Here is a 22,367-nt window from a genome sequence, read left to right as displayed (position 1 = left end):
GCCTTACATTTTTAAATTTTAAATTCTAGTTAAAATACTTATTATTGATGGAGAATGCATATATATATATAAGGCATTTTAGAGATTTCCCTGGTGGTCCAGTGGTTAAGAATATGCCTTCCAACCATCCCTAGTTGGGGAACTAAGATCCCACATGCCTCAGAGTAACTAAAGCTGCATGCCATAACTACTGAGCCAGAGAGCCCTGAGGGAAACCAAAATTTCCCCGTGCCACAACTAAGAGACAACTCAGTCAATTAAATAGATATGTTTTTTAAAATAAGGCATTTTATATGCAAAATAATATGGGTATCATTTCCCTTGTGTTTTACAGAGAGGCACTGGCTAATCTTTCAAGTTCATTTTTCACATGGTTCATTTGATAACATAATCTTATTCCTCATCTTTTTAGAAAACAGTTATTAATCATCTCTAGCACATGGCCCTGAACTGGATAAGTAGAACAAAAGCAGGTGAACAGCTATGTAAGAGCCTAATACGAGGATGCAACTGTATTGATGTTACCCATAATGTCATAGTTTCTCCCTATTATTGAATTAAGGAATAACTCAGAAGTTATCAGGCAAACTGCATTGGATAAGACAGATGTCATCATGGAGTTTACATTCTGGCAAGGGAGATGGGCTTTAAATACATGATGACATAATTACTTAATTAAACTTATGATAAGTGCTACAAAAGATAAATCTAATAAAATGATATTAGAGGATATTAGAGGATATTAGAGGATAAAATGAGGATACATAAATGGTTAAAGGGGCTGAATTCAGTCTGCCAAGTAAAGGGAAGCTTCATTGAACAAGACACAGTGAGCTAAGCTCTGAAGGATGAATAGACATTAACCAGGAAAAGAGAAAAGGGAAAAGCTAACAGTCAGAGGGAATGGGCATGTGCAAAGGGCCTGTAGTGGCCTGTTCCAGGAATTAAGAGCATGGAAAAAAATCCATCCTATCTTGATTATCATCAGTCAAGAGTCAGTTAGGGACATTTTATCACCAATTCATTAATTTCTGAATTTGAACATAACATCAAATTTATAGATGAATTATATTCTAAAAGTTTGATGAGAAATTGTTTAGAAGGAAAAATACTTTCCCATGCCCAAAATAGTAGAAACAATAGTACCATGAAGCCTACTTAACCTATAAGGTAATTTCTATTGACTGTTCTCCTTGAAGTCTGTTCTCCATAAATAGTTTTTTTTTAATTGCCCTTTTACAAAATAACTGGACTATTCTATTTAAAATATCAAGGTTAAGGGGAAAAAAAAGGTTGAAGAATAGTTCCAGAATAAAGAGATATAAACAGGTAAGTGCAATGCATGACTCCAATGGGATCATGGATGGGAGAAGACAGTTACTGAGAATAACACTGGGAAAATTGATAAAATTTGAATATAAGTCACAGATCAAGCCTGGGTTACCATGATAGGAGAGAGCCACCCATCTTGGGCACAGAATTTATGATGGCACAAGAACTCAGTAATCAAAATAAATGACATTTGAATGTAATACTTAAAAAGAATATTTAATGCAAAAATCCATAATGAACATGATTATGTGTTCCGGCTTTCTAAATGAAATAGAATCAGAGAAAGTAAGGAAAAAAAGGTGCTTTTGATTTTCTCCTCTAGCAACTAAATGGTAGTCAAAAAGGAAAAAAGGAGAAACTAAAGAGAGTATGGGCAAAGATGTGGGGGTAGGAGGAATGACAGGAAGCCATAGGTGTGGGGTGCAAGAGGAAGGCAGAGATGTGGGGTGTATGGCATACATGTGGGATTTATGAGGAAAGCACAGCATGACAGAGGGAGAACACTGTACCCACGGTGGACCTAACTGTTGGGAAAGGGAGTGTGGCAGGTATAAAAAAAATCTCTCTAATGAAGAAAATCAGAGAAGGAAAGGAAGGGCAATCACCGTTTTCTGCCTTCATGGGTGGGAAATATCCTTGACTGCAAGGATATTGGATATTTAATGATTTAATGGCTTCCTGTGACTTGTCAGATAAAGCTAACACTAGTGAAAGTGGTTTTAATCACCTATCTACTATGCACCTGTGTGCTAAGTTGCTTCAGTTGTGCCCAACGCATTGTGACTCTATCGACTGTAGCCTGCCAGGCTCCTGTGTTCGTGGGATTCTCCAGGCAAGAATACTGGAGTGGGTTGCCATGTTCTCCTCCAGGGGATCTTCCTGATCTAGGGATCGAAACTGTGTCTCTTACGTCTCCAACATTGGCAGGCAGATTCTTTACCACTCAGCCACCAGGGAAGCCCCCTATCTACTATAGCAATAGAGAAAAAGAGTCTAGCATGAACTGAATTCAACATCAACTTTAGAAAGGCAATGGAGTGTTTTAAAGGAGAATGGAAGAACAGGGAGGGGCTGAATGGGGCTGAGAAGAGTCAGGAAAGTGATCAATTACAAAAAGCCAGAAGGCAGGATTGGGTTACTTGGATCTATTTGGGCATGGTTAAGTGGTGCTTGTGAAAGCTCCTAAGGATACAAGAATAGATGCTTTCGGACTGAGGTGCTGGAGTCCTCTGGACTGGAAGGAGATCAAACCAGTCAATCCCAAAGGAAATCAACGCTGAATATTCACTGGAAGGACTGAGGCTGAAGAAGCTGAAACTCCCATACTTTGGCCACTTGATTCAAAGAGCCAACTCACTGGAAAAGACCCTGATGCCGGGAAAGACTGAAGGCAAAAGGAGAAAGGAGCAGCAGAGGATTAGATGGCTGGATAGCATTATCTACTTAATGGACATGAATTTGAGCAAATTCCGGGAGATAGTGGAAGACAGAAGAGCCTGAAGTGCCACAGTTGCAGAGTCCACGAGATCCCAAAGAGTTGGTCACGACTTAGCAAATGAACAACAACAGGGATACAGGCTCTCTGTCTTGAGTTGTCACTGGCACGGGCTGCAAATTCTTTTCGGCCCCCTCTGACTCATATTTGCATTTGAAGTCCTCTGTCTGATGGATTCTATCTACAAAGAATGTACACTTTGTTTAAAAAAATTTAGTGATAAACAAGTAGGTGGAGAACAATGTTTTGGGAAGGAGAGTGATCACAATTCCCCATAAATCACTGGAAGCTAAAAATCTACTCTTCCAGCACATGGTCAACCTTGACCAAAACAAAGGTTATGACTTTTCAGGTTTAGCATTCTGGTCTTTCTTTCCTTCTCATTCCTTCTAATGGCTCTCTCGCTCTCTCTTTTTTTCTGAACTAAAATGAGCTTCATTGATTACTTATGAATAAATATCCTGTGCCAGTCTTACCTCAGCACACACAGAAAAAGGATTTGGTTAACTTTTTTATTAGCTTTGTAATGTCCCTCATTTTTAACAGGAGGAGGAGGCAGGCATCGACTATTGTCCAGGAAGAATTTCAAAGCTCTGCTAATGTGGAAAGGAGGACGTGAACCGACCAGGTTATTACCCTCTCATCTCTGCTAGCAAGCATTTACTGCTGACAGTACGTCGGAATGGCAACAATCTAGCACTGAACAGTTCAGGATTCTCCCCTTCTGGGAGAACCGCAGTGGGATGCTACTATTTCTCAAAGCTGCCCTTCTCCACCTGCACTACGTGACTTACGCTCTTATTTTCTTTACTCAGCAACTTTTCAAATAGTGTCCCTGACGGCAGTTTTCGGTGTGACCCACTACTGAGAACCTAAGGTCGGACGTTGGGTCACCGTTATAACAGAGTTCCTGGTACACACCAGGTGACCGTTTTATCGGCCGGGACCGCCCCTATTACTAGAAAACCCCGGGTTTCCAGCTAGACGAAAACGAAACTCTCCCCTCTTCCAGGCGAGGGTTTTGCTTGTTACCAAAAAGCCTTCCTGTCCTCCGTGAAATCACCAAATGGGGACCCCGGTACCCTGGCAAGGTCGCCGAGGATCGGCGGCAGGCGGGGTCTCCGGGGCTTGTGGCCGGCGGCGGCGGGGTGGTGTCGGTAGGATGCGCTCCCGGGCCTTGCCTGGCAGCGGGGGAAATCCAAAGGGAAGCCACTTCGGCACACACAACGGGACCGCCTGGGTTAGCAGTTTTCTAAGGATTGACTTCCTAGAGCAGGTGCCACAAGGCCACTTCTGGTTTCTTCCGCACCGCTTCAGAACCCGTCTGCAACGCGGTCCTCTTCCCCGCCCAGCCTACTTCCTTCTCCAGGCCCCGCCCCTGGCCCCTCCTCCCCACCTCAGACCCCTCCTTCCAGCCCGCCCTCAGGCCCCGCCCCTCATCCCCCTCCCCCCCCTGCCTCGTTCCATTCAATTGTTGGATTGTCGGCGCCGCACCACCACCGGCGGCCGGCAGGGGGCGGGGTTCGAGCGTGGATTTCCTCGGCGTCCACTGGGCCGGGACAGGCGCGGAGCGGGGCGGGCGGGTGGACGCGCGGACTCCAGGCCGCGAGCGGGCGGGCGGCTGCGACGCCGCGTTGGATCGCGCTCGGCTGGGAGGCCGCGGCCGCATCAGCACTGACGTGGGGCAACGTGGGTCGGCGGCGGTCCCGGTGGGGCTCGTCGTCCCACCTCCTCGCGTCCGTAAGCAGTGACGAGGTCCGCTACGTAAATCGCTTCGCTGCGGGTAAGTGGCGCGCCGGCCGGCGGGACCCGCGGGGCCTGAGGCGGCGGCGCCGGAGCTGGGGGCGGGGCGGAGCGGGTAGCCGGGGGCCGTTTGCCCAGCGCACCTCGAGGGCTTTTTCTGAGGGGCCGCCGCTCCGGCTCCTGGGAGGCGAGGGCCGGCGGGCGACGCGGGTCGGTCGGCTTCGCTCGCTCTCCGGAGCCGCCGTCCCCGATCCTCGCAACCCTAGACAGACCGAGCGGTGCTTCTGGAAGGCGCGCCACCTTCTTTCCCGTGCCCCGCTGGCGCCGGGACCAGCCAGCCAGGCGACCGCGGTCCAGACCGCGGACTCAGAGGGACGAGTGTCCTCGGACGTCTTCACTGCTCCCTCCGCCGGACCCGGATCCCTAGTGTAAGCCGCTTCCCTCCCTGCGCGGCTCGGGCAGCGGCGGCCGGCCGGCCCGGGAGTGAGCGATGCTGCCCGGCCCACAACGGAGGCCCCGTAACCGAGCGGCTTACCAAGCGGCTTCCGAACACCTCTGGCTTCCCCGCCTCATTCGCCGGGCTCCTGGGAGTGCAGCCACCCTCCCTGGAAATAAACATAAACCGAGATGCGCAAGGCTGGAGGTCCAAGGTGAAGACTGTGTGAGAAGACAGGAAGGTCGTGTTCTCTGGTTGTTCCCCTGTGGGTACCACATCTTTGGCCTAGTCGCCATGCTACTTTTAAATAACAAGCTGCTTTCCCCTCATAAGTCACAGTCTTTGAATCTTTGAACTTAAAAGGAACTTTTCCCCACTCAGTTCCCTTCAGTTCAGTCGCTCAGTCGTGTCCGACTCTTTGCAACCCCATGGACTGCAGCACGCCAAGCTTCCCTGTCCATCACCAACTCCTGGAGCCTACTCAAACTCATGTCCATTGAGTCGGTGATGCCATCCAACCATCTCATCCTCTGTCGTCCCCTTGTCCTCCCGCGTTCAATCTTCCCCAGCATTAGGGTCTTTTCCAGTGAGTCAGTTCTTCGCATCAGGTGGTCAAAGTATTGTAGTTTCAGTTTCAGCTTCAGTCCTTCCAATGAATATTCAGGGTTGATTTTCTTTAGGATGGACTGGTTGGATCTCCTTGCAAGGGACTCTGAAGAGTCTTCTCCAACACCACATTTCAAAAGCGTCAGTTCTTCAGTGCTCAGCTTTCCACTAAAGAAAGGCAATCTGCAAACAATGTGTTTTGGCCTTTTTATAAGAAGTAGTTAAAAAAAAAAAAAAAAACTCGGAGAAGGCAATGGCACCCCACTCCAGTACTCTTGCCTGGAAAATCCCATGGACGGAGGAGCCTGGTGGGCTGCAGTCCACGGGGTCGCTAAGAGTCCGACATGACTGAACGACTTCACTTTCACTTTTCACTTTCATGCATTGGAGAAGGAAATGGCAACCCACTCCAGTGGTTGGATTCTCTTGCCTGGAAAATCTCAGGGATGGGGGAGCCTGATGGGCTGCTGTCTATGGGGTCGCACAGAGTCGGACACGACTGAAGCGACTTAGCAGCAGCAGCAGTAAAAATACTGATGTCTAAAGAGCTACTTGGTGATCCAGACATAGTTTTTGAGAACATATTTCAATGGGTTTGATCCTGGATAAGTAAACATTGAGACCACTGTCATGTTGAGTTCAGTTCACTTGCTCAGTCGTGTCAGACTCTTTGCAACCCCACGAATCGCAGCACACCAGGCCTCCCTGTCCATCACCAGCTCCCAGAGTTCACCCAAACTCATATCCATCGAGTCGGTGATGCCATCCAGCCATCTCATCCTCTGTCATCCTTCTCCTCCTGCCCCCAATCCTCCCAGCATCAGCGTTTTCTCCAATGAGTCAACTCTTTGCATGAGGTGGCCAAAGTATTGGAGTTTCAGCTTTAGCATCAGTCCTTCCAAAGAACACCCAGGACTCATCTCCTTTAGGATGGACTGGTTGGATCTCCTTGCAGTCCAAGGGACTCTCAAGAATCTTCTCCAACACCACAGTTCAAAAGCATCAATTCTTCGGGGCTCAGCTTTCTTCACAGTCCAACTCTCACATCCATACATGACCACAGGAAAAACCATAGCCTTGACTAGACGGACCTTTGTTGGCAAAGTAACGTCTCTGCTTTTGAATATGCTATCTAGGTTGGTCATAACTTTCCTTCCAAGGAGTAAGCGTCTTTTAATTTCATGGCTGCAGTCACCATCTGCAGTGATTTTGGAGCCCCCCTCAAAAGTCTGACACTGTATCCACTGTTTCCTCATCTATTTCCCATGAAGTGATGGGACCAGATGCCATGATCTTCGTTTTCTGAATGTTGAGCTTTAAGCCAACTTTTTCACTCTCCTCTTTGACTTTCATCAAGAGGCTTTTTAGTTCCTCTTCACTTTCTGCCATAAGGGTGGTGTCATCTGCATATCTGAGGTTACTGATATTTCTGCCAGCAATCTTGATTCCAGCTTGTGCTTCTTCCAGCCCAGTGTTTCTCATGATGTCCTCTGCATAGAAGTTAAATAAGCAGGGTGACAATATCCAGCCTTGACGTACTCCTTTTCCTCTTTGCAACCAGTCTGTTGTTCCATGTCCAGTTCTAACTGTTGCTTCCTGACCTGCATATAGGTTTCTCAAGAGGCAGGTCAGGTGGTCTGGTATTACCATCTCTTTCAGAATTTTGCATAGTTTATTGTGATCCACACAGTCAAAGGCTTTGGCGTAGTCAATAAAGCAGAAATAGATGTTTTTCTGGAACTCTCTTGCTTTTTCCATGATCCAGTGGATGTTGGCAATTTGACCTCTGGTTCCTCTGCTTTTTCTAAAACCAGCTTGAACATCTTCAAGTTAACAGTTCATGTATTGTTGAAGCCTGGCTTGGAGAATTTTGAGCATTACTTTACTAGTGTGTGAGATGAGTGCAATTGTGCGGTAGTCTCAGCATTCTTTGGCATTGCCTTTCTTTGGGATTGGAATGAAAACTGTCATGTTAAGTGATGGTAATGACACAGACATTTTTGGTGCATCTGTAAAATAGTTAAGAGTAAGCTAATGCTTGCACAATGACTTGCTCTTCAACCTGGAGTTCCTTTGGTGAGTGTGAAGTTGTAATTATATGGATGTTTTGTGTACACATTTTGTAAGAGTGTATGAATAAATTTTTATTGAGTGTGTAAATAAAGAAGAATGCTTTAGTCTTTCTGTTTCCCTTTTGCCCCAGAAGCTTTCCTGAAATCTGGTGAACTTAACAAATTCCAGACTCCATAGACTAGTTTCCTACTGAGGCAAATCATTGTATGTTTAAAATATGAAATCATGTTTAGAATTATGGACATTTCATGAATAGTAGGTAAGAGTTTCAGGTTAACATACAAAAGGAATCCTGACTGAATCTTTTATCAGTACAGACATATATTCCTGATCCTGTTTTCTCCACCCTCGTGTTCTCTACAAGTTAATATTGGGCCAGTTCAACTGGGGAATGTACTTAAATGTCTTGGCCTATTTAGATAAACTTTGAAAAATAAAACTGAACAATGCAAACACTTAACAACTGCACCATTGATGTTTTGACAGGCAATCAGTATTGGTCATTAAGGAAAGAAACCTGAAATGTCATTGAATCCTGTTAATTTTCTATTTAATGGGATAGCTGTTGACCCATGTAAAAGTCAACTTTGAGAACAGTTAGGATCCTACATTGAATCTAGTTTCAATATTATCAGTACAGGTATATACATTGTAAAAATATAGATTTCAGGGGAAGTGTTTCTCATCCATTATACACATGTAGATAACTTTGAAGAAACTGAGATATACATTTTAAATCATTTTGTTAATTCCCTTTTAAAGCACACAAAGTATGTAAAATACTTTTTACCATGAGAATTGCACAATAAACAGTGCCCTGTTTTTAAATCTTTCCTTCATGGGTTTTCTTTTAATGATGCTATAGGATATCCAGTAGAAAGTAAGAGAGAATGAGGAGAATAACCTAAGGATGACATTACTGGGGATTTATCTTAATATTACTCATGAAGACAAGTTGAGTCTCTTACGGTATAATTCAATTATAGCAAATTTTAAAAATACCTACTTTGCAAATCTCTTGACTGACCATCCCAGGAGTATTACAGGAAATTACTGGCAAGGTGCATGCAAAACAGTTTTGAAAAGAAGCATGGGCTGGTAAGGTTATTTGGAACTGTTTCAAATAATTGTCTCACTGGTGAGGAAGGAGGCTTGCCTCCAAGAAAACCTTACTAGCAACTTTTTGTGAGGCTCTCCTGAAGTCTCTCTCCCCAAATGAGAAGCAGCTTCATGCACACTTTCTAAACAGTGAACAGACCAATCAAATGTCAAAATGAAATCCTGCTAAATTTTAACAGTGGGGTTCATGTGATTCTAATATTTTTACTTTTGAGGATTCCTGAAAGTAAACTCAGTTTCTTCAAAGTTATCTTAATGAATGTTTTTGTTTTTGTTTTTAAACTCAGCAGACTTAAAATTAGAACATCCTAATTCAGAATGTCAAATGTCATAGAGTTTTGTTCACAGTCTCAAACAGCTTCAATTTTTTTCCACTGGTAGCACAAAAATTATTTAATAATTTAGTAATTTATAGCATAGCATTGATTATCATGAAAGTTTCCAGCTCTGGCATTGGGACAACTATGTATCACACATACACACTTGGGATGCTTTTGCATTTCTTAAAATTATCGGAGGAGTGAAGTTTAACGTATTTAGACATGTGTCTGCACTTGGACGCTAATTTTGTTTGTATACGCAAGATAGGACCAACCTGAGTATCACAACGTTGAAATTCATTTCTATAAACTTTAGCTAATTCCAGTGTCTTACCTACTCTTTCCCAGATTTACTAATTAGTGATCAGTGCAGTTGTACTTTACATGTAGGTAAGGGTTTCTGAAATACACCTAAAGTGCAGCAACGGAGCATGCTGTTGAAAAACCCTACAGTGATTGTTAGTCAAGCAATAACACCCCCAAAGACTGAAAGTTTTGTTTCCTTTCATGAATTGGGGCTGGGGCAGGGAAGGGGGACTTGGAGACGAGGAGATAGGCCATGATTATTTGAATTTCATTTTTCATTTCCTCCTTAGCAGCAGATTCTGCTGTTCATTGACTGAAATAGACAAAAGCAGGCACCAGGGGGGAATGAATGAGAGTGAGATGCTTGAATAATTTTTAATCCTTTGGTGATTTTAGTAAAGAGTTAATATTTCTTAAATAATAATAGGTATCTGAGGTGGCTCAGTGGTAAAGAATCTGCCTGCCGATGCAGGAGATGCAGGAGACATGGGTTCAGTCCCTGGGTTGAGAAGATCCCCTGGAGGAGGAAATGGCAACCTACTCCAGTATCCTTGCCTGGGAAATTCCATGGAGAAGGGGAGTCTGGCAGCCTGCAGCCCGTGGGATCGCAGAGTCTGACACAACTGAGTGACTGAGCATGCATACACGCTTAATAGGTATCTGAAGCAATTAAACTGGGTGGTCTTGAATCTGTATTAGAATGCTGCTTGACTTTCTGGGTGATTCATGTTCAAAATAGTAAAGACAGTATTTGCAAGTTTCAAATAGTTATTTACAAAAACTTTTCCTGACCACTTGTATTTTTACAGAGAAGTGTAAAAATTATTTGAAAGTTATTCTAGTTTTGCTTCACAAAGACTACAAAAAGTTAAAAGTGGCATGACTTCCTGTTACTACTGTATGTTTTGTTTTTCCTATACTCATCTTTACCTAAAAATACATAATAATCATAGGCTCATCCCTGTCAACTTCACATATATGGCTTTTGGTAATTGAAGTTGACTTGAACAACATGGGGGTTAGAGGCGCCAACACCTATATATCCCAATATACTTTTTGACTCCCCTAAAACTTAACTGCTGCTGCTGCTGCTGCTGCTAAGTCGCTTCAGTCGTGTCCGACTCTGTGCGACCCCATAGATGGCAGCCCACCAGGCTCCCCCGTCCCTGGGATTCTCCAGGCAAGAACACTGGAGTGGGTTGCCATTTCCTTCTCCAATGCATGAAAGTGAAAAGTGAAGTCGCTCAGTCGTGTCCGACTCTTAGCGACCCCATGGACTGCAGCCCACCAAGCTCCTCCATCCATGTGATTTGCCAGGCAAGAGTACTGGAGTGGGGTGCCACAGCCTTCTCCGAAACTTAACTGCTAATAGCCTATTATTGACCAGAAACCTCACCAATAACATAAACAGTCAATTGAAATGTGTTTTGTATTATCTACTATATTCTTACAATAAAGAAGCTAGAGAAAAGAAAATGTTATTAAGAAAACCATAATGAAGAGAAACATTTATAGGACTGTACTGTATTTATCAGTACTATAAATTGACAAGATGAATCATTTGTCAGTACATCAATACCATCTTAGATGATATAAAACACTGTAGCTGTTATATGTATTCCTAACACTAGACATCAAAAATGAAAAGATAATATGAAAAGAAATTTTGTTTCATTTATAGATATAATGATTCGTGCATTGACAGTGGCACAGTAGCCTAGGCTATACACTAATGAATGAATCATTGTAGAAATTTCCATTAGAGGTGCACTGCCCTTTATTCCACATTCTTTTCATTTTGACCATGCTGATTGTAGTGGGACTTCAGTTTTGTCTTTCTTGCAAAAACCATAGTCCAATAAGGGCTAGAACTCAAGTTGACACCCAGATCAGCCTGCAGTGCTGTGCTGTGTATATTGCACACTGTGCTGCTACGTATGACCATTAGACCGCACTGCCTCCTCAGGAACTGGGGACAGACAAAGGAAGCGGGAGTAAAGGCAGAGAATACCCAGATACGGTGCCTGAGGCCATGGTGACGTCAGTCTCCGACTGAGATAAAAAATATAGCAGGAAGGGAGATGTAGAGCAAAGGAGTTGAGGTTAGTTTTAAATATTTCAGGCTTGAGGATCTGTGAACAAACTGTTGAGAGATGTCAAATAGGCAGATACACATAGGCCCAGATGGTGCTGGTGGTACTGCCAATACAAGAGACAAAGGTTTGATCCCTGGGTCAGAACGATTCCCCTGGAGAAGGAAATAGCTACCCTCTCCAGGATTCTTGCCTGGGAAATCCCATGCACAGAGGAACTTCCATGGTGTTGCAAAAGAGTCGGATACTCCTGAGCATTCGACCAGAGAGGGGTCAGGCTGGAGGTGAGATTTGAGACTCATCTAACAGGGATGAAGCAGTCTTGAGGGAGAGTGTTGTGGTTTTTGTGACTGGGAGCATGGAAACACCAACCCTTAAAGAGTGGGCCAAAGGAGACTGGGGCAAAGGACTGGATAACTTGGAAGGGAAGCTTGAATGTGGTGCCCTAAAGAGTTCAAGGAGGACAAAGTGTAGCGAGTAGGAAATGCTGTAGGTGTATTAAGGAAGATAGAGACTAAAAATCATTGCTTTAGATGTCGCTGCTGCTAAGTCACTTCAGTCGTGTCCAACTCTGTGCGACCCCATAGACGGCAGCCCACCAGGCTTCCCCGTCCCTGGGATTCTCCAGGCAAGAACACTGGAGTGGGTTGCCATTTCCTTCTCCATCTTGCTTTAGATGTTGCAAGCAGGCAATCAGTGATGACTTCTTAGAGAGTATTTGGGAATGAAATAATTCTTTGATTAGCCTGAGTCAGGATCAGGTTTAACTGATGGTCACTGTTCTGTTGTGAGGTTAATCATTTTCTCTCTTGATGTCTGGTGGCAGGGGTGGCAGGAAGCTGGGAAGAGGAAATGGGTGGCTGGTCCTGGGACTTGATCAAATGCCTTTTTGTACTTGAGATTCAAATGATAATGTATTACTTACTCAGAAATTAAACTCAAGAAAATGGTATTTCCAAGAGAAATTGGGAGTTACTTCTCCCGTCTTAGATGGTGTCATGTTATTGTTCAGTCGCTCAGTCGTGTCTGACTCTTTGCAACGTCATGGACTGCAGCACGCCAGGCTTCCCTCTACTTCACTATCTCCCAGAGTTTGCTCAAACTCATGTCCATTGAGTTGGTGATGCCATCCAAGCATCTCATCCTCTATCATCCCCTTCTCCTCCAGTCCTCAATCTTTCCCACCATCAGGGTCTTTTCCAATGAATCGGCTCTTCACATCAGGTGGCCCAAGTACTACTGGATGGTGTCATGCCCATCATCATTATTCAGATAATATTATAATTACTCCTTGTTTAAATGTCTGTCTTTCTCATTAGAATCCAAGTTCCTGGAGATCAGAGACATCTTATTATCTGTGCCTGGGTGCCTAGCACAAGGGCTGGTGTACCTTGGGTGCCAATTTACTTATTGTGCTAAGCCGCTTCAGTCATATCTGACTCTTTGCAACCCTATGGACTGTAGCCCACCACGCTTTTCTGTCCATGGGATTTTCCAGGCAAGAATGCTGGAGTGGGGAGAGGGGAGGAGAGGGTGAGATGTAGGGAAAGAGTAACATGGAAATTTATATTACCATATGTAAAATAGATAGCCAACCGGAATTTGCTTTATGGCTCAGGAAACTCAAACAGGGGCTCTGTATCAACCTAGAGGTGTGGGATGGGGACAGAGATGGGAGGGAGGTTCAAAAGGGAGGGGATATATGTGTATCTATGGCTGATTCATACTGTTTATGGGGTTATCAGGGCAAGAATACTGAAGTGGTTTGCCATTCTCTTCTCCAGTGGACCACATTCTGTCAGACCTCTCCACCATGACCCGCCCGGCTTGGGTGGCCCCACACGGCATGGCTTAGTTTCATTGAGTTAGACAAGGCTGTGGTCCGTGTGATTAGATTGACTAGTTTTCTGTGATTATGGTTTGTGTGTCTGCCCTCTGACGCCTCTGGCAGCCGCCCCTCCTGAACTTGAACGTGGAGTAGCTCCTCTCAGCCCTCCTGCGCCCGCGCAGCCACTGCTCCTTGCACGTGGAGTTGCTCCTCCCGGCCGCCGCCCCTGGCCTCGGGCGTGGGGTAGCTCCTCCCGGCCGCCGCCCCTGACCTCCGGTGTGGGGCAGCTCCTCTCGGCCGCCGCCCCTGACCTCGGATGAGGAGAGGGGGTAGCTCCTCTCGGCCCCCGCCCCTGACCTCGGACATGGGGTAGCTCCTCTACAAACTCCTGGGAAACAAGGTGAGTCCATACAGTGCTTGCTTCTTGCTACACTGCTTCAATTGATCAATAAGGAGAATGGGTTTTATATAATCTATTTCTGCTTTATTGACTATGCCAAAGCCTTTGACTGTATGGATCACAATAAACTGTGGAAAATTCTGAAAGAGATGGGAATACCAGACCACCTGACCTGCCTCTTGAGAAACCTATATGCAGGTGAGGAAGCAACAGTTAGAACTGGACATGGAACAACAGACTGGTTGCAAAGAGGAAAAGGAGTACGTCAAGGCTGGATATTGTCACCCTGCTTATTTAACTTCTATGCAGAGGACATCATGAGAAACGCTGGGCTGGAAGAAGCACAAGCTGGAATCAAGATTGCCGGGAGAAATATCAGTAACCTCAGATATGCAGATGACACCACCCTTATGGCAGAAAGTGAAGAGGAACTAAAAAGCCTCTTGATGAAAGTCAAAGAGGAGAGTGAAAAAGTTGGCTTAAAGCTCAACATTCAGAAAACGAAGATCATGGCATCTGGTCCCATCACTTCATGGGAAATAGATGGGGAAACAGTGGAAACAGTGTCAGACTTTTTGGGGGGGGGGCTCCAAAATCACTGCAGATGGTGATTGCAGCCATGAAATTAAAAGACACTTACTCCTTGGAAGGAAAGTTATGACCAACCTAGATAGCATATTGAAAAGCAGAGACATTACTTTGCCAACAAAGGTCCATCTAGTCAAGGCTATGGTTTTTCCAGTGGTCATGTATGGATGTGAGAGTTGGACTGTGAAGAAAGCTGAGCACCGAAGAATTGATGCTTTTGAGCTCTTGAGAGTCCCTTGGACTGCAAGGAGATCCAATCGGTCCATTCTAAAGGAGATCAGTCCTGGGTGTTCTTTGGAAGGACTGATGCTAAAGCTGAAACTAATACTTTGGCCACCTCATGGGAAGAGTTGACTCATTGGAAAAGACTCTGATGCTGGGAGTGATTGGGGTCAGGAGGAGAAGGGGATGACAGAAGATGAGATAGCTGGATGGCATCACCGACTCGATGGACAAGAGTTTGGGTGAACTCCAGGAGTTGGTGATGGACAGGGAGGCCTGGTGTGCTGCAATTCATGGGGTTGCAAAGAGTCGGACATGACTGAGCAACTGAACTGAACTGATGGCTGATTCATGTTGAGGTTTGACAGAAAACGACAGAATTCTGTAAAGCAATTATCCTTCAATTAAAAAATAAATTAAAAAATAAAAGTGCTGAAGTGGGTTGCCATTTCCTTCTCCAGGAGGATCTTCCTGACCCAGGGATCGAACCTTGGTTTTCTGTATTGCCGGCAATCTCCTGCACTGCAGGTGGATTTTTTACCAACTGAGCCACCAGGGAAGCCTGGTTGGGGTCAGGGCGGAGGCGGGTGCGGGGGGTTTGATTCAAATGCCCTACCTTTTCTCATCCCTATTGTAGATTGGGGGCAGGTGGCAACAACAATCATCGTCCTAGTGCCCCTAGTGAGGGGTAGCACACCTGACTGCCAACTCAGTTTCCAAATTGGGTGAGACAGTGTAACATCATTATAAAGGGGCCATTATGAGGGAGCCCTGAAGATAGGCTGTTTGTGGCAGAGCACCCATTGCTGGCATAGACGCCCGGAAGAAACTTTGGAATGCCAGTGTTTGTCCTTTCAAATCTAAAATAAATTGAGAGCTCACTGCTCTCCTTTGGTCTTTTTCTTTGTCGATTTTATTTTATTCAGCATGTCGAGGGCTTCCCTGGTGGCACAGTGGTAGAGAATCCACCTGCCAGTGCAGGAGACACAAAAGATGCAGGTTCGATCCCTGAGTGAGGAAGATCCCCTGGAGGAGGAAATGGCAACCTACTCTAGTATTTTTGCCTGGAGCATTCCATGGACAGAGGAGCCTGGCAGGCTACAGTCCATGGGGTTGCAAAAAGTCAGACACATAACTTAGCACACACAGCCCAGCAGCAGCAGCATGTCAAATGTACATTTTAAAGAGATATTAGTTAAAAAAATAAATGGAGTTTAATTTCTACAGTGTCTAAGACAGCTTTTTAAAGTAGATTGAAGGCTGTCAGAGGAGATTTTAAAGGAAAAATTACTATTCTTTTTGGAGTTAAAATTTTTTTTAACAAAACCCAGTTTTGAAATTAAGGTATATGAAAAACAGTTGACAAATTTGTTTCAGTGAAATGAAATTTGAGAAAACAATAATTCATTCAGTTTATTAAATGTTTATTATCATTGTAAAATAGAGCTGATAGAAGCACGTTGCAGTGTGTATTAAATGTTTCAATCAGCACTGCTCTGTTCAATAGAAAATCATCTGGTAAATAGCATACAATTTAATTTTTCTGAAAATTTTTTTCCCTCCAAAGATAAGAAATTGGGTAGGAATAAGTTTGAAAAAAAAATACAATCATTTTCAGCTTTCTATGCTTTTTTTTTTTTTTTTAGTTTTATGAAACTAGGGTATTTTGCTGTAGTTGTGAGAGATTTTAATTTTTTTTAAATAAAATCTTATGATCCCCCAATTCAACATTATAATTTTACTGCAGGATAAATAAAGAAGAAAACAAGAAGGAGCAAAGCATTGATTATAAATGTCTTAATAATGAGCAAATGTGGCAGGAAAAAATATATGAAGACAAATCTAAGGTAGGTGGATATGTTATTTTTCTGTTCTTTTGAAAGTTCTACTCAGCTTAAAGTTAAAATGGATAAATTAATGGTGTGTGTATATATGTATATGTGTTTGTGTATGTATATGGGTGTGTGTGTATATATATGTATATATATGTATACATTTTAAAATAAAACTGTAATAGTATGTACCCAAATTGCTCAGCTGTTCAATTAGGGAGTTTGTCTTCTCCCATGAGTTGTGCTAGGCAACGTAGGAGTTGAGTGGTCTTTCATGGTCAGCTTGTTCTAAGTGCTGGCCTTTTCAGTTAGAAAGGAGATGATATATATGAAAGTGGAGAAGAGTTTTCATTTTCAACACCTGTACCTAAAGTTATAAAACAGCACATCTCTACCAATGTTTTCTGGAAATCCAAATATTATTTTTCAGATTCTCTTTTAGTGATTTTCAGAGACATTCTGGTTCATCAGTGGGGTCTAGCAGCAAAAAGAAAATGAATTTTTCATGACAGTTTCAATAGAACTATTTAAAAAGAGATAATAAAAACAACTTTAATCATTTTTCCTTTTGTTGCTGGATTCTGTTTTTTAAGCAGGTGAAAAAGTTTTGCATGGATAAATATAGTTGCTCCACTGTATAATTTGTCTTTGCAAATTGGATACAACTAAGATTTTCAAAGTTATTAATTGTACACTTTAATTATAACTAGGAAACTACTTTTATTTTTCATGTAGATATTTTTGGCTTGTATGTCTTTTCTTTGTTTCTTTTTTTTCATCCTTTCTTTTAAGAATATCTTCTTGGGTACCTAGGATAGAATTTTTCAAAACTTCTTTTCCTTTTTCTTCTCATTTTTCCTTCTTTTTAAATATCTTGTGTGTGCTTGGTACATAGGTGTGCCAAGATAACTTTGGTCATTAATTATCTCAATATTTCTATAATTGTAAAAACATAATTTTTACAAATATCCTGCTTTGTATTCATTTCTTCAAAGTGTGTTATATAAAACATATATAAACTGTACTGTACTGTTTGCTGTAGTTTAGTATTTTGGGGAGTTTTTGAAATATGACATAGATGTTCTATTAAAAACCTAGAAAATAACAGAGTAATCCACAAATACAATGCTACCCCCACTAAAGGCAGTTCACCCTAGAAGACTTTGAAAATTGTGCAACTGGGTGGATCCTGTTCTTTTAAAACAATGATTATGTTAACATTTATTAAAATGAGTCCCAATTTTTCAAAACATGTTGGGATAACATTTACTTTTCTACTGGAGAAGAGAATGGTTTGCTAATAAATAAAGATTTCAGAAGAAATATTTAACTTTCATAAGCATGTTGCTACTACCATTAATCATTTATAAGTTTAAATATGCCTGTGTTAGCAAATCCTTATCTGTTCTTTAGAATCGTAGAACCAAATGTTTGCCAGTATTTTGCTTACTTGTAGATTATAGTGCTTAATGGACTTTTAACTTTTTGTTTTTATCATTTTGTATGTGTTTATTTTTAAATATTCTGTAATTTCTATTTCCTAATTGGTCTTTTTCTCATTTGTATTTAAGATTGAAATATTATATAATTAATTAATATACAGATTATTAATACTAGTACAACTGTGTTTAAAATTTGGTATAGAAAGTGAGATTTGGGGGAAAATATTGTATGATTCACCTCTTTAATTTTTGCTGTAAAGTAGGTAAGTGAACAGTGCAAGATTTAAATGGGTCTATCTCTTACACTTGGTAAACAAATTCCTTTGGAACTAGCTGAGACTGATTTACAGATATTAGTGTTGATATGTGTCATTTCCATCTGAGGTCTGGGCCCTTTATTTCCTGCTGGGTTAGTGTCTGAAAATGCCCAGTACAGTGCCTGATCCACGTTGAGCACTCCAATGTTAGTTGAATCTTCTGCCCCGAGTCTTGGTCTGGGGTTGGCTTTTAGTGGGTTTAGGAGGTTGTACTGGAGAGGAGTTGGATATAGATCAGCAGAATGAACTTATTTGAAGATGACAGGCTGTGTAAATTGGTAGTACTGACCTGCTCTTCTGTAGATTTTTACTTTCAAATAAATTGATTTAGTAACAAACTTGGACTGAATGACATGTACCGGGCCCTGTACAAGGCACTCCAGGAGAATAACATGGCATAAAATTAGAGTCTGTACATCCCATCTGAGTGAAGACTGTGACAGCATACTGAGAAGCACACCGTTTTTGTAAGACGTGTCTAGACGGGAATACTGCTCAGGGTACCAGCTGTGGGAGGAACCCTGGAGTCACAAACACCAGACCTCCTATTCACCCCCATCATGCAGTCTTCTGTGAGCCCTGGAGAAAGACACCAAACCTCTCTGAACCATCTTCTTATTATCTTAGTAACACCTAACAGTCCTATAGTCTTCTGGAATAGTTGGTTAATTAATTCCCTCACTTAATGATTATGGTAGATTCTATTCTAGGCACTGGGAATACATTGAAATCTAAGATGTTGTGTCTGTTCCTCACACTATTGCTAGAACTTTGTGGACAGATGAATATGCTAGACAAGTGCTGAAATGGAGGGATTGCACAAGATGCTTCGGGAACTCAGGACAGAATCATTCTGCCCAAGGCTATCAGAATAGACTTTTTTAAGATGGTGTCCTTGATCCAGACTTTGAAGAATGAGTAGAAATGTGCCCTTTGGACAAAGCAAGACTGAAGGGCATCCGAGGAAGAGAGAAGTACAGATATAGAAAATTAGAATTGGGGAACTAAGATGTGTATTTGACCAAAGACATGGCTTGTAAGGAGGCTGGATTGCAGAATGTGGGAAGGAATGGAGTGACTGGAGATTAGGCTGTGAAGATAAAGTGAGCTCATGTTGTGACAGAGATTGAATGGCGGTTTGGTGTGGTCATTGAGAATATGCTTTGGGAAAAGACCTTGGTTCAAAACTTGGCTTTGCCACTCAATCCCTTTGTTGAAAATCAGATTCTAAACCTCTTTATGTCTCCTTTCCCTCACCTCTATAAGAAGAACTAACTATATTGCCCTTTAGAAGTTGTTAAGGATGAAAACTAGCAGGCTCCTGCATGCCTCACCAGATTGTCTGCTCCAGTCAGCTACTCTGTCTTCCAAACATGCTCTGTATTTTCCTTCCTCTCTTGGTTGTCCTGATCTTTTCTACCCTCTCCTTCAGCATACAACTCATATGGCCCCATCCTCAGGCCTATTTCAGTTTTCCTGTGTTTCCCCTAGCATTTCATACATAGCACCCTTCCCACAATTTGTGTTCATTACGGGTCTAACCAATAGCATTTACCAATAAGCTAAGTTGTTCTCAAATTTTAATAGCTATCAGAATCTCTTAGATATAAAAATTAGACCCCTTAGAAAGTTTGAATCAGTAGGTTTAGGGTCGAGCCTGGGAATCTGCTTTTTTTTCCTTTACAAGTGTGTGTGTCAATTCTAAGACAGGTTGTCCGAGGACTCTTGGAGAAACTAAGGCCCAAGTGGAGAACAGTGTCCTTGAGAGCAAGGATTGTGACTTTTGTATTCTCAGGGTCTGTCATGTAGATGGTGCTAAAGGAATGTTTCTGAAAGGGGGAAGGCCTTTCAGAGGATAATGTTTTGAGTGGAAACTCAAGTTCTTGACAAAACCTGGAGAGCTTTTAATAAAGGTATAAGTAGCATAAGACAACATTTCTCACACTCTTTCCAAACCATTTCTGCTAGGACTCGCTTTGTGGGAAAAGGGTTTGGAATGGTTCTTTTGGAAAATGCTATTGACTGGATCTGCATCATCCTTCCCAAGTCAAACTGGAATAGTCAAGCTTCAGAGAAAGTTCTGTGGCCAAGAAACCCTTTTAATCCCAGATATTTTAAACTTTGACCAAGCGTTTTTCCTCTTACACTCTTTGCCCAGATAATACCTTTTCATATCCTGCAGAATCAAATGTTCTAGGTATTCTCCTTGGAAACTGCTTACAAGCAAAAGTGGAACCTCAGGAATTGGCAGTTTTTGCAGGGGGATGGCCTCTGCTTACCTAGAATTAGAAAGTCCATGCTGGGAAATGATAAGAGATAAAAGAATTGGAGAACGTTGAGGGAAAGACGTCTTTTCATAGTAGACTCTAGATTTTCATAATTGCTCTAAACTGTCACGGTCAGTTCTAAGTATTCAACTCTCTGAATGGAGAGAAGTAATTCGAGGTGTAGTGCAGGCTACAGCAGACAGCTTTGAGAACAGAAGGCTTGGATTCAGGTGACACCTCTTGAAATGCAGAAGAATTCAATCTGGAAAAAACGTCTGGACATTTCAATTTAAAGTTCTAAGTTGCCTGCAGACTTTCGGGATATATATTTAGGCCACTGAGGTGAAAAAAACACACTATATTATTAACGATCGAAAAGATACACAATTGCAGGGAGTAGTTCCTATAAGTTTTTTAAATTTTTTGTTGTTGATTTTGTTTGCATTTTATATGTTCTCGTAGTAGGCTAACATTATAATGTGGCTTACCTTCTGTCTAGGAAGAACCTATATAGAAATCATTAACTTAAGTTGAAATTATAAGATAAAAATTTACAAGTTTTTCCTGGAAAAGTTAGATTCTCCACTTTAAGTGAAGGAGGAGCTGCACGACAAGTGGTCCACTCAGTGATTCAATTTGACAGGTTTTTTTAAATCAGAAACTATTTAGTGCTGACAAAGCCAGACACATCTTTATATCCTAACACATTTAATGTAGGTAATGTGGAAATTCTTTCATACTAAATCATAGTATAAAGCAGGTTTATTAGGCCATGAGAGTCGTAGGATATTTAAACTTCATGTAAAATATAAAACCTAACTTTATCACTAATTTATGATAGAGAGCTTAAAATAATTATCAAGGAGACTTTATTGTAAGATTTAAAAATTTTCAAATAAACTAATTTCCATGGGACATTGCTCCCTTGGTATAGTGTTCATATCCAGTGAGCAGAGAAGGTGCCTTTACATTTGGAGAGTTAGAGCTTTGCCACTGAATCTATTTCTTGAAAAACAAGGTAGAATAATTGGATGATAGAAATGAATATCAACCAGAAAGCCAGGTGAAAACAGGTATTTCAGATAGGGCCTTAATTCTTCTTCTTTTTTATTGTCTTTTCAGACAAATGACCATGGAAACAATTGACTCTCAGCAGGATGGAAGTTTACCAGATTCTGTGGCAGAGAGCGAATCTGCTCACATGCAGACGCAGACTGGTCAAAATTCAATCCCCACTTTAGCTCAGGTAAACTCAACGTAGGCATCAGGCAGGCACCCATGAAAGTCAGCCTGTGTGGAAGTGAGAATTACACGCAGTATGAGAATTACACGCAGATTCTGTTTTCTTGCCATTGATCATAAGTTTCCCCTGTTGCCTGGGTATCAGCCATTCTTACTGATTTGCCTTCAAAGAGAAGATATGTGTTTGAATTACTTTTGTAACAGACACTATGTAAAGGAGAAACAAAACCCCCTGCATCGTGTGTAGTCCTCAGATTACTATTTGGTACGGTTGGTAATTCCAGATTGATGTAGTTTTATATTCTCAGCTCTAAAGATGACAGAAATCTTGCCATTTGCCCAGTATATACTTGGTTTAATCTTTACTTAGGCCTTAAACTTTGAATTGGTTTCGTTTAGAGAGTACCAATATCAGTTAGCTGTTTTTCAGCTCTTAAACCTCATTTCTGAAATATCTATAAAAATATATAGTAAAAACAGATATATTTGTTTAGCTCATCAACCACTTTCTGAGCCCCTTCCATATCTGGGTGGTGTTTTGGATGCATGAGGCTGTGGATTTCCTGGACTTGCCATCTCACGGTTTAGTGGGGAGGGGTGTTTAAGGGATAAGTCTCGCCACGTAAGAAGTGCTGTAAGACGTTACACAGAAATGACAGAGCTGTGCAGAGGGGAAGCAGCCTGGTGACCAGGAGCACTCTGTTGT

At 42.3% G+C, this 22,367-nt stretch overlaps 1 protein-coding gene across 7 annotated transcripts in view; it reads left to right on the top strand.

The window, feature by feature from the left end:
* Nucleotides 1–4,348: 4,348 nt before the first annotated feature.
* The window catches only part of CREM (cAMP responsive element modulator), a 67,715-nt gene continuing 49,696 nt past the window's right edge, over nt 4,349–22,367 (top strand). Inside the window, exons 1-3 of one of the 7 annotated variants that reach the window (XM_070380946.1) lie at nt 4,349–4,610; nt 16,309–16,408; nt 21,542–21,665. In XM_070380946.1, coding sequence (XP_070237047.1) covers nt 16,365–16,408; nt 21,542–21,665 — 168 coding nt within the window. In that variant the 5' untranslated portion in view covers nt 4,349–4,610; nt 16,309–16,364. The remainder of the gene's footprint in view (nt 4,611–16,308; nt 16,409–21,541; nt 21,666–22,367) is intronic. The other 6 variants (XM_070380949.1, XM_070380951.1, XM_070380945.1 and 3 more) reach the window with 6 other exon arrangements.

This window comes from Bos mutus, chromosome 13 (assembly GCF_027580195.1).
Source record: "Bos mutus isolate GX-2022 chromosome 13, NWIPB_WYAK_1.1, whole genome shotgun sequence".
Taxonomy (NCBI): domain Eukaryota; kingdom Metazoa; phylum Chordata; class Mammalia; order Artiodactyla; family Bovidae; genus Bos; species Bos mutus.
The sequence above is the reverse complement of the archived record's forward strand: the minus strand, read 5'-3'. Positions and strand labels throughout refer to the sequence as shown.